Raw genomic sequence first — 13,503 nt, 5'->3', positions numbered from 1 at the left:
AAGAGGAAGTCTCTTACCTTGTCAGTGAGAACTAGTATTACACATTTTTATTGGAATGAAACTGTTGAAACTGTAAGAATGCTTTAAGTCAGGATGGTGAAACTAATCTATCCCATTTCTGGAATCCCAACAGATTCTGACACAGACCAGGATGCTGCAATTAAACTTGCCCAGGAGCGCTCAGAAATAGTTGCAAAGTATGACAAGGTATGTCTGGTGGTGTTTGTTTTCATAATGTCTGCTTTGAAGGTCTGCTTGCACATTTAGCTCTGTTTAAAATAACTATAAGGTTTGATGACAATAAATTGAGTTGAACTGACTTTTCTGTCTTTCTCATTATGCTTGGATTAAACTTCCTTTTATTTTATTTTTTGTGTTAAAATATGTGTGTTTTTATTACTAGCTGTTTTCAAGAAATTAGTTTTGTTTTATTAAAGAGTATTATCTTCATACTTTAACTCACAACCCAACTTTAATTTATTTGGCAAATTATTCAGTTTAAATATTTCTAATGTTGCTTACTGTATGGTCAGTTTTAAAGGGCATGTTCTTTTTATTGTTTTCCTATAAATGATTTACAGCCTTGAGCATGGGAGAAGCACGTTACACACAGAATGTGTTATTAAAACCATTGTTGTTTTGGACTTTGATGGCGTGGCTTGTTCCTAGTGTTAGATTTTTAGCTTTTTTGTCTCCTACACCCAACACAAAGTGAGTTTTTAAAACACATACACTACTTCAAGTAAGGCTCTACAGACATCTGTCCAGACAGATTTCTTACACATTTACAACATATAATTAACTTCTTCCTTGGGTACACACAAATAGATTTCCACAATTTGGTCTCACGTTTGCTCATTTCCTTGATTTTTAATATACAAGTCAGCCGATTTGTTTTTCCTTCTTTCAGTTAAAGGTAATCAGTATCACACAATAAAAATGCTAGATACTAAGTACTCTGTTATTTTGTTTTTTTTATGATTACCTTCTGTCATTCTTAGGTTTTCACGGCCACAGTTCAGTTGCAAACAAAGGGCCAACACCTTCTGTAATTTTAAGAGTGGGCGTGTACCCTTAATGAAAACAATGCCAGACTTTTAGAAAAAGGGAAGTGTGCTTGTTTCCCCTTTTTGTATGTATTCTTCTTTTCTGGTACATTTTTAAATGTTTCTGCTTCAAATGTGTGAAAGGAAATTGCATATAGGTTTATTTTTGACACTGTGATTACTTATGATCCGACAGCTCATTGTGTGTTTGCCTGCATTGATTTGCGATACTGCTGTTTTTGTATATTGTCCAAGGTTTACACTTACATCAAGTCTTGCAAAAAATATAGACATTATAATCTGGTATGATGCCTTCCACTTAAATATTCTGCCTGTGGAAGGTTTAACAAAAAAGATGTCTGCTTGTCATACCATGGTGTAAATTATTTCTGTCAGGTGCATGCTAAGCAGAGGTCAGACAGCATGAACAGGTGGGCATTCACCTGGGTCCCTGTTTATTGTCCAGGATGCTGCAACATGAAAGGGCTCCTAGGCTTTTCTTTTCCTTTCTTGCAAAGTCTGTCTCTTTCCCCTTCTAAGGTCATCAGACTGTTGGTCTCACGGAGGTGTTTTTAAAGCCTCACACCAGTGAGTGGAGCTCACAGGTGAAACCTGACATTTTGGGTCTTTGGTGGTAGTGGCTTTGGCATTATTGAGGAACTAGATGAGATAAATTAGACTTTCACTGAAATCGAGCTTTCAACCCCATTCCTGTAATAGGAGGTCAGTGATTGTACCAGAAATAGTGCTGTAAGGTTGTACTGAAAAAGGTCACTGACTCCATGGCTCCTTTAAGGTTTTGAAAAGTTCTTGTTTCAGACAAGGTTCAACAAAGGCAACCTAACATTCAAAGGTAGTGAACAGAATCATAGATGCCAAGTTCTAAATTGCTAATAGTGTTTTCTCAATGGCAGAATATACCTGTAGAGTAAAACTGGTTTGGGCGGGTAATTGAGAATAGGCAGTGAGATTTCTCTTTTCAGAATATACAGTAACTATGAAATAATATATGGACCATGTTTGATTGTTGTACAGTGACTTTTTTCACATCCAGACCAGCCTTTACTTTGACATTGGGTTTTAATAATTTCCAGGAGCTGTTTGCTTGCATTACAAATTTCAGTTTGAATTTAGTGCTGCTTAACCAATGAACTCTTATTGATTAATTGTTGGGAGATCTCTCATCACATCATTTGCTGCAGTAAATGAGTGTCAGCTTTCATTTGAACAGAAATGTGAAACTTTATCGCTTTATTTAGTTTAACAATGTTAACCAAAAAATGGTAAGAAGAAGGATAAATGAGTTTTTGATATTTTACTACAGTGTTGATATTACATATAGTATATCATCAACTCCTTTTTGTTTAATAATTGCTTTAGTTATCTCATTAGCATAATTTAAAATGAATTACAGTAAAACCTTGGATTGCGAGTAACTTGGTCTGCAAGTGTTTTGCAAGACAAGCTAAAATTTTTAATAAATTTTAACTTGATAAACGAGCAAGGTCTCACAATACGAGTAGTACGTATACGCTTTGTCTGCCGAGCATCACATGATCACAACTGAGCTAATGGTTCTTCTCTCGCTCTTGCTGCGGGATTGTGGGTAATCGTCTCCCATTCTCGTTCTCAGTTGGCGTGCCTCACTCATATAGTCAACATCCGTACGAGCGTATACTGTTTACTATAGCATGGTGACCACGTGTGTGTGCTGTAACGTGCGAGTCCCTGTCTTGCACCCCAAAACATGAAGCTGAGTCTCAGTACTTTAGCAACACCGGCTTTATTTAGCTTGAAACAGGAACAGCACGGTTATTTATTGTAGCGTGATCTGCCACTCTCCTATACACAGACACAGCAGTTAGGCATGGTCATGGCCAGGTTAGTGGCCAAGTAATACTGTGCCCTGGCATTTATAATGTTCCTTGTGTCACCCATCAACAGCAGGCACTTATAACATGTCCGTGACCTTTTCGAATTCGCTTTTACGGCGAACTGCTACAGTGCTGGGAGCCTGCGGTTGCTTCAGGATGTTCTTCCACATGTTGTCCTGTTGGGTGGAATCCCAAAAGAGTTTAGAAACCTTACAGTGCGTAAGGCATTTTTTTCTTTTGTGTCCAAGTGTAGTGACTTTTCAGGCAAAAGCAGCTGTCATTGGATAGGTTCCTTGTTAAAGTCACAAAAAAAGAAGAAGATTCCAGTGAGCCAACAGATAAGAGGTATTCCGTTAGTTAGAGTGAAAGTCGTCCACACAATAACCCTCCTCCTCTCCTCTCTCTCATCTCCCTCATACCAGCCACGATTCATTTCAAAGGTAAAGTGCAGGTTGATTTGTACTTTTACTTTATATTTTGTATTAATCATTTTTATATGAATAGTTTTGGGTTGTGGAAAGATCATCTGAGTTTCCATTATTTCTTATGGGTAAATTCGCTTTGATATACGAGTGCTTTGGATTACAAGCATGAATCTGGAACGAATTATGCTCGCAATCCAAGGTTCTACTGTATTTTATTCAAGAAACAGTGGTCGGCTCCTATAAATCCCATCAGTTACTTCTTGGAGTTTGCACGTTCTTTTTCCTCCAGGTACTCTAGTTTACCTCCTACATCCCAACCATAAAGTGATAAATCTTAGAATACTTTCATAAAAGTAAGTAAACAATTACTTACAGTCTCCATTTTTAAAGTATAAATTCTGCAAATGTGACTTTCACAATTTTATTAATGGTGATTTTTTAAAAACTCCTTCATGCAAAAATGTAGAACCTCATTTTCATTTTGTGTTTTTAATTTAATCTCCAAAAAGTTATGCCTTTCTGTGCTTATATTTGGGCTTCTAGAGCTTATAAAAATTATTTTAATCAAAACCTATTTTCTTTGAATATATGGTATACTATACAATTGGTTACACTCGAGGCTAACAATAATCGGAATAGTCCATAGCAAAACGGCCTCCTGCTTTTTTTTAAAGCAGAATGCCCAGCAATAGGGAATTAGCAGTGGCCAGATGGAGTGTCCTCAATTATTCATTAGCACATTAAGGGTGTGATAGAAACTACAATATTTTATTTTGACCGTGAAGGATTATTTGCTTTTTTCCCCATTGGCACCAATACCAAACTACTGCATCTTCAAGCATATTACTAAAAAAATAAAAATGCAGGCATCTGGATTACAGGAGCCTTTGCAGCCTTGTGGACTTTAAACCCCAACGTAGTAAGTTCAATGCCTACCAGAAACTCACTTTGTGATCCTGTCAAAATCTCTTATCCTGATTGGGTTTCAGTAATAAAGGATAAAAAGTTAGTAAACATGAACGCTGTCTGCAGGAAATTGCCTTGGGATGGTGGCCAGTATAGAAACATATTTTGTAAAACACATTTGTTAGTCAGAAATTTTGTCATATTACTGACATATTAGATATAAAGCAAATAATGAAGCCACTTTATAGGAATTTTTTTGTTGTTGTTGTTGTTGTTAACACCTTACCTGACATACTTAAATTAGTTAAAAGAGTGTTTTGCATCCCACGTTTCCCATGTCAGCATTTTCACAACCCACCCGGATCCCCCTTTGGTGATTCGAGCATAATAATTGAAGTGGCAACCCACTGCAACCCATTTCCATTATAACTCATCTGGCAACCCATCAGCAGCAGCCCGTGACCCAGTTCACTGGTTGACAAACACTGAGAAAAAGAAAATAACTAAAAGCCCCCCTCTCTTCTGTTTTATATTAAATTTATTTTGTTAGTCCATTCACTGTATGTTTGTCATTTTGATGCCCAATGATCAACATATAATTAACATGAGACCAAAAATAAAATGGTTAAATAAACAAGACAATGGATTGTTTCAAGTTTAAAAGAAATTAATAAGCATTGAAAGGGAGCCAAACTTAATTAATGTGCAATAACTTCTGTGCAAATAAGTGATATGCTTCACTCTCACTCTTCTTCTTCTTATGAGGGTTTATGTAGCAACATGCTGAGCTATGGAAAAGAAAGCAGCACCTTTTTACAAAAATGCTCAATATGGCCACCATAACTTACATGCTCAAAACATCTCAACTGGCACCTTTCAATCTGGAGAAGCAGTTGTTCTAATTCAGGGTTTACCTTTATTGCTTAGCTCCTCACCCTGTCAAAGAGAGTGAATTCAGCAACCCTGCAAAGAAACCTCCATTGTATTCGCTATCCATAACGGTCTAGTATTCCTGGATTTGTCCCACTTTTGACTGTTACCCAACTGCCATTGCACCTAACCCTTAGCTTTCACTTTGTGTTTTTTTAAACTGTGTCATATTAGGCTGTGTCAGTCACTCCGTCACCAGGAAATCTCTGGGAAAGACTACTCCCAGGTCTGACTGCATGAGTAGATCCTAATAGGCCTTAAATGATACAGTACCAGCAACACAGCCCTAGATAATATTAACTAAAACCTTTAAATTCTCAATCTATGTTGTATAAAAATAATAGATAGTACTTTGACATCATATATACTGAATTAGTAAAAATTTAAAATTGAACTGTAGATACTAAGATTTTATGGTATTAGATCATGTGTTTGTTATTAGGGTTTAGCATCGGACAAAAGGTGGCTTCGCTATAAGAGGAGACCAGCTGGCAGTGATTCCACAAATTTAATATCTTAGTGTACATTCCAGGCAATTTGTAAATGAAGCAGCAGATCAAGTAACCAATTTACTTTTAATTTATTTTTCAGGAAATCATGGGAAATATTGTACCCTAAGTTCTTGTCTATAAGCCGCGGCTTATCTAAGGAAAAAAGTTGTGAAAATGAAAAAATAGAATATCGGCTTATACATAAGTCCGGCTTATACAGTAATCCCTCCTCCATCGCGGGGGTTGCGTTTCAGAGCCACCCGCGAAATAAGAAAATCCGCGAAGTAGAAACCATATGTTTATATGGTTATTTTTATATTGTCATGCTTGGGTCACAGATTTGCGCAGAAACACAGGAGGTTGTAGAGAGACAGGAACGTTATTCAAACACTGCAAACAAACATTTGTCTCTTTTTCAAAAGTTTAAACTGTGCTCCATGACAAGACAGAGATGACAGTTCTGTCTCACGATTAAAAGAGTGCAAACATATCTTCCTCTTCAAAGGTGTGTGTGTCAGGAGCACAGAATGTCACATAGATAGAGAAAACAATCTCTAGCAAACAAATCAGTGGTGCTGTTTGGCTTTTAGGTATGCGAAGCACCGCGGCACAAAGCTGTTGAAGGCGGCAGCTCACACCCCCTCTGTCAGGAGCAGGAAGAGAGAGGGAGAGAGAGAGAGAGAGAGAGAGAGCCAGAGACAGAGTTTGTTTTTCAGTCAAAAATCAATACGTGCCCTTCGAGCTTTTAAGTATGTGAAGCACTGTGCAGCATGTCTTTTCAGGAATCAGCTTTACAAAAGATAGCAACGTGCAGATAATCTTTCAGCATTTTTAGACGAGCGTCCGTATCGTCTAGGTGTGCGAACAGCCCCCCTGCTCAATCCCCATACGTCAGGATCACAGATAGTCAGCGCAAGAGTGAGAGAAAAGTAAGCAATCTAGCTTCTCAGCCATCTGCCAATAGCGTCCCTTGTATGAAATCAACTGGGCAAACCAACTGAGGAAGCATGTACCAGAAATTAAAAGACCCAATGTCCACAGAAATCCGCGAACCAGCAAAAAATCCGCGATATATATTTAAATATGCTTACATATAAAATCACAATTTAAATGACCGCTACGCGCGCGTGTTGACTCGGCGACGCCCAGAGCAGAAAGAACACGCTCCGGCCGCTCCAACCGCGCCATGCGGGGAGTGAGAGAGACGCCAATATCTCACACTCTCTCCCCCCTTAAAGAAATTAAATGGGTGCGAGTGAGACCACTGACCTCCCTCCCTTCTATTAGTTATAGGTTATAGTACGTTCGGCTTATCCATGAGTCCGGCTTATCTATGATACTATTTTATTTTAAAAATTCGTATGATTTTTGGTCTCCGGCTTATACATGAGTCCGGCTTATAGACAAGAACCTAGGGTACCTCATATAGCAAAGAGTGAAAAATATAGTAATTGAAGGAAAATAAATAATGCTGATTTATTACCTTACTATGTGCAGTATGTTAGAAGTGATTTCTGCCTTCTGAGGTACTTTCAACTAAGTAGATGTTTTCTTTAGTTTTCAACCTGGTATAGAATTAGGTGTTTTATTGTAAGGTTTCTGGCTTTCTAAAGATACTGATTTGGATGCATATCTTTTGCAGCATCACTTACATTTTAACACACAGGAAGATGTAATAATGGTCCTACTTTACTAAAATTCATACTTTTGCACATGTACCAAGGTGTGTCTGCCTAGCCTCCAGGGCCGGATTTTCCTATAGGCTAACTAGGCTTCAGCCTAGGGCCTCAAGATCAAGAGGGGCCTACATTCAAATTGTTAGCAAAATTTTTATTATCTCTCATGTAATTTACAAACTTAAAAATGGAAGGTGAAAGGGCCTCATAAGTGGAATAGCCATATAAATCCGGCCCTGCCAGCCTCAAATGATAAGATAACTGACATAATACTGTAGTATACAGTGCTCCAACACAAGATCTTAACCTTTATTCATATAAAACCTGTAAATAACTTAACAGAAATTGTTTATAAAAAATACGTAAGTCAGTTATAAGTACATATTTTCAAAATTAGCACTACATGTTATTTTAATCATACAGTGTTTATAGTTTCCCAAGGCAAAATACAAGGTCTTTAACTTTTAGCGATTAAGAATAGTTATACATGTACATTTATTCATTTGGCTGGCACCTTCATCTAAGGTGACTTACAACATCTGAGATTCAATTGTTTGCATTTTCCCCTTGTCCCCCCAAATGGAAGGTGAAAGGCAGGTGAAATAACTTGCTCACGGTCACACAATGTCAGTTGCTGGGTTCAAACTGACAGCCTCAGAGTTTGAAGTCCAAAGCCTTAACCACTATACCACACTGCCTAACGTAAATGCTATTATGGTGGAGCAGTGGCTAACTACCACCTTATCTCCAGGTGCCCCACTGTAAATGTGGAGTTTATGAATTCTCCAAGTGTGTCTCACTCTCTAACACTGTGTAGGTAGTGACCTCCCCATCTATAGATGTCTATGTCATGTTTAATGGTAAAACTGGCCCAGTGAAATTGAACGTAAAGTGTGTGCCTGGACTGGCATCCCCATTCAGTGTTGGTTCCAGCCTTGCTCCCAGTGGTGCTGAGATATGCTGATTTGGAGAAAACAGATTTACAATTGTTATGGATAACCAGAAGTTACAATAATGGAATACCTAGCCCCTTGCATTGAGAAAAGTGCCTTAAATTAGAATTTTTTATGACTAAAAACCAGTCAATTGAACTACTGCCAGGATTTTAAATTTAATAGTGTGAACTTAGAAAATACTGGGACATTTTGTGTGGCTAAAAGAGTCGTACAATGATCTCCTTGAATTCTCCACTTCAGTATAAAGTTATTTTTTTCTTTCACGGCAAGATACTGGATGTAGTTCTAAGAGAAAAGAAAAAGAAACTTTTTAAATATGCTTAGCTCAAGAAGTTTTTTGATGAATATTATGTCACAAAGTTGTTGTAAGTTCAGACAAATATGTTATACCTTATTTGTTGGAAGAGCTTTATTACCCAAACACAAAAACTGTCATTGATGTGTTATGACATAGCAGTGGTCGGTTGGTAGTGCTTTAGAATTCCAAGAACCAGGGGGCCCAGCCCTTTTCCTTTATAGGATACATAACCTTTCCTCATAGTGCTATTAATTTTTTCCAGGTACACCAGATTCCTCCCATCTTCCTAAGGCGTTTTTTTTAATTGTTAAGTTAAAATTGTGTCAATGTGACTGTAAAGGTATGGGCTCATTAAGGTTGTTTATTACCTTGGACATAACCTAGCAGACAACATCAAGAAGAAAGATGGCTGTCTTTTTTTAGGGCATTTGGAAGAAGAAGAAGAAGATGAGTGATTATGCTTTGCGCTACTGGTGTAAGAGTGTGCTAAAATAGGACCTTTGATTAGTAAAATAACCTCCACTCCCAGACCATCACTTAATTAATTGTGTAAACAATATAGAGGTTAGCACTCCATTTTCTCAAATCCAGAAGTAATTTGATTCTATCTGATCTTTTACTACGGACAAGCTATAAACATTTACATCTGCAAATACTTTTAAGCAACATTTTTATGGGCCATTAAAGTAAACCTTCCTACCATTACAGTAATGTTTAATATTCATAGCTGTCTTTTTATTATCTCAGTGCAATAATCCAGCTAACGTGAAAACAGAAAAAAAACCACTCTTTTCTATGAGGAACCAGAAGGAGAAAGAGCAAGTATTTTAAGTGGATAAACAGTATGCTTTTTTCTAAAGCATTGATATTAAAATTGTTGCATTGTTTTTGTCTAGTACTTAATAGCACATAGCATTTTCCAAAATTATTTAACAGGGATGCAAAACACAAAAAATGGTGTACCATTCTCTTGAGCAGAATTTTTCTAAATGTCTTTGATGTTCTTGGGTCTACATTTATGGACTAGCCTTTTAATTTACACCACAGTGTTTTTAAATCCAGTTTAAGTCCAGAAGCTGACACATCCATTGCAAAGCATCTTTTTTGTTTTGTGTTAGCCATATATTTGTTAATTTTAAGATATGTATAGTTTCTTTGTCATACTGGAAGATCCATTTCAAAGTAAGTTGCAGCTTCAAAAAGCAAGCATGCTTCTGGTAGGAATATCTATCATATTTAGTAAAGTTCATGATGCTGTTAAAATGGTTCTGTGGCCATTGGCAAACAGGAAGTGCAAATTATTTAATGGTGGGTATGAAGTTTCTTCTTATATCAGAACTACAGATGATGTAGTGGACAGAGAGTTGTGATCTCATCTTACCAAATCATCTGCTGCTAATGTTAAGTCTGAACAGCTGTTGGCAAACTCCAGTTATATCAATGTGTTACATGTTATTAGCATGAATTTTCTTCCAACATATCTTCTTGATATGTGGACTTAATGACTCCCAAAAGAAAATAGACTCTCTATAGACTCTCTATATTGCTCTATAGTTGTGATGCTGGAATGTTTTTGAGAAAGAGGCACTTGTATCTTCTTCCTAGTAAGTCTACCACAGGTTTTGTGGTTTTGGATTTCTTAAATATAATGCTAAGTGTAACCTTTTTTTCCCAGTTTATAAACCCACTACTTGTTTTACAAAGATCAGAAACCACTTCTCCCTTTGATTTTTTTTTTTACTTGTTTCTATGGTGATTAACAACAAATGTTTTTTTTCATGGGTATTACTTCTGTATTATGCCCTGGTGAAGTAGGAAGTAAAAAACCTGAACATTAGTACTGTGTGGTATTAAATAAGTAGAATTTTTTGTAGATTATGTTTTTATTGTCTTTTAAAGAAAATGTAGAAGTTGTAGTATCTGTACAACTTGGGAAAAATACTGTTAGTTAAGTTAATTACATTAAGATAAAATAGCTTTACCATTGGAATTAAGTATAGTTCATTGCTATCTATTGATTTGATTTGGCATGGTGTGTTCATTTTTGTCAATAGAGCTAATAATTCTTAAGGTCTCTGTTACATTTTTTCCCCTTAATGCTACTGCATTTCTTTACATCACATCACATCTGATTAATGCTTTCTAAATGATCAGTTTCCTGTAAAAATGTCCAATGCCTTTTCTTTTGTGCATAAATCAATGATGAACAGTACAAATTTTGTATGAGGAGGCTTCCTGCACTTGTGACAAAGATGCAGATTCTTCTTTTATAATGGCCACTAAAACAAAAATGAAGACACTCCCATTTTCTTGTAAGGATAATAGAAATTTAAATAGCTTCTGCACCAATTAAAATTAGTTTTCTCTTTGATCTAAAACTTCTTGTGCCATTGAACATATTCATTCAGCCCCATGAGTGATAAATGTGGTGGCCTGTATCTACTGGTTTTACATGCTTATATTCATATGTTTATTTTATCGATGTCAGAGGTTTCTATTTTAACACATTTAATATAATAACTTTCTGAAAGCCATCTTAATCCAGTATAGAATTGTGGGGTTCTAGAACCAATCCCAGGAGCATTAGGCTCTCAAGCCAGGATCCAAAACTGGATGTGGTACAGTCCAATCAAAACAGGGCCCACTCATACACACATCCACACTCAAGGGGCCTATTTAAATTTGGCAAACAACCTACTGTAATTTGTGCATCATTGGGGATGTGGAAGAACAACCACAATGTCATAGAAAAGCCAAGGTAGACACATGAAAAATGTGCAAAATTCACACAATGACTATGTGTACAATTCAGGATGCTATATTTGTGGTAGCACTAGCACTGAGCACTTCTTTAATATTATACTTCATTTCCTAAATGTTCCCTAAAATTACTTCTAATTCCAATTTTGGAACCTTCATTTAGGAGAATTTTGCTATGTTCATGCGTTAAGACACAAGGGGTTTGAGAGAATGCAGATGTAGAAAACAGACTTTTACATAACACACAGTGCACATCAAGGAAGGTTATGCTTAAGATGAATAACAAAACTCTCGAGTACTGAGTGCAGTCTGAGTGTTTGTATTAACAATGCTAGAGCAAGTCCACAGAAGAGCTGCCAGATGTTTCTAAAGATAGAATGCAGGTGTTAAAAGGGGCTTCTTAACACCAATGCTATGGATCCTTGGGACAAGTTACCGGGTGTTGTAATCACAGGACTTTGGGAGCCTTCAAATCTCAGTTCAAAACATTAAGGAAATAGGAAGTGGCAGACTAGACTGCTGGACTATTGTTTGCAGCACTCCATACTATTTTTTTTCCATAAGTCTCAGCACTGATTCAGAAGTGTCAGTGCTTGGAAAACAAATTGTTTTTTTTCATACGTATTGCGATTCAGGAATATCTTTATTCCACATGTGATGATTTCAAAAAATATAAATTATTGTGTTCAAATATAGAGTCATAAAATCTTATATTTAGAGTAATGGGAATTACTATAAGGAACCAACACTTTTAGAAGTGTTAGATTTTAGATTTGTGTAATCATATGATTCTGAGACAGTTCTGAAGGAGAAAAGGCAGTTTTACCTTGTCAATTATATCAGCTAGACTGTGGCCTTTCAGTAGGGGAATCACATGTTATGTAATATTTGCTTAAAGCGAAGACTTTCCATGGGTGTGGCAATACCTGTCATGATGATATACAAATCTGACAGTGTCACTAAAAGCAGCATCACGAACAACCTGTCCTTCACACTGGTCAGTTTCTCACAAAACAGCATTGACTGAAAACATTGTGAGCAATCAAGCATCAGTTACACTTAAGATATATGCAAAGTGCCATATACTGCAATAATATAACATTACTTGCACTTTAATTAAGCATACACATAGCAGAACATAGCCCCATATTGTCACAGACAACTGACTGAAGTATTAACAAGCAAAATATTATTCTTGCATTGTGAACGCTCTGAATCCTATGAAGTTGATATTGTACATCTGTTCCAATTTTTCTATAACTGGAGCATAGGTAGAATAAATGTGTTTTTCAGTGGCACACCATGCATCATTGGCATGAACTGAACCTGGAACCTTCCACATTATGGTCCAGTCAGTGCCTTAGCCATTAAGTCAAGTTACTTATAGTGGACTGCAAACTAAACTTTTCAATGTCCACTTATAAATGAAGAAAAATTCATCTAGCAGTTTAAGTATGAAAACTTCAAACAAATGTGATGTGGGCTATAAAGTGAAATTCTTTTATATTTGGCTTCTGGGGCATTTTTTTTCTTTAACCATGTTCCTTTTGACAGGCACACTGAATTGACTACTGAATAAACATAAAAAGGTGAAACATTGCGAACATCACTCTTGTGATTACACCCATGGATACTTCAACTGATTTATCTACTGAACTGTATATTTAAGCAGTCCAACCTGTTCCAGGCTTTACTGCTCAGCCGGAGAGGTCAGATACTTTCTGTATAGTTGGAAGGTGTAAATATCAGAAATAACTTGAATAAGAAAATGGCTTTGCCCATTTCCAAAAACGTTTTTCATTTTGTGTAATATAACTTGTCTTCACACAGATTAACAAAAATTGTAATATGACACATTTAAAGGCAGCTTCATGTTTCTTTGCACTCTAAACTACTTGGTCTGTATTTGTCATTAGATAAACAGCAGCCACTCTGAATAAGGTGGGCTATTTTACAGATATGCTCACATACTCCAATGCATTTGCCAAAGCACACGATGTACAGTAGTTAGTTAATGTTCAAAACTGCATTGGTGAGCATCGCAGCTTGTTCTTGTGGCCAGACCAGGCTGTTTGAGCTCCTGTTTACCTGTCAAACTGTACAGAGCATCCTTTTGTTTTCTTGTGAAAAAATAGTTCAAC

General features: G+C 36.6%; 1 protein-coding gene across 3 annotated transcripts in view; it reads left to right on the top strand.

Moving 5' to 3' along the window:
• The window catches only part of usp6nl (USP6 N-terminal like), a 308,470-nt gene that overhangs the window by 188,379 nt on the left and 106,588 nt on the right, over window positions 1-13,503 (top strand). For all 3 annotated transcript variants that reach the window (XM_028813853.2, XM_051935830.1, XM_028813845.2), the window contains one exon: window positions 134-207. In XM_028813853.2, coding sequence (XP_028669686.1) covers window positions 134-207 — 74 coding nt within the window. The remainder of the gene's footprint in view (window positions 1-133; window positions 208-13,503) is intronic.

Source organism: Erpetoichthys calabaricus, chromosome 1, assembly GCF_900747795.2.
Source record: "Erpetoichthys calabaricus chromosome 1, fErpCal1.3, whole genome shotgun sequence".
Taxonomy (NCBI): Eukaryota; Metazoa; Chordata; class Cladistia; order Polypteriformes; family Polypteridae; genus Erpetoichthys; species Erpetoichthys calabaricus.
Note: the sequence above shows the minus strand (reverse complement) of the source record. Positions and strands in the feature narration are given on the sequence as shown.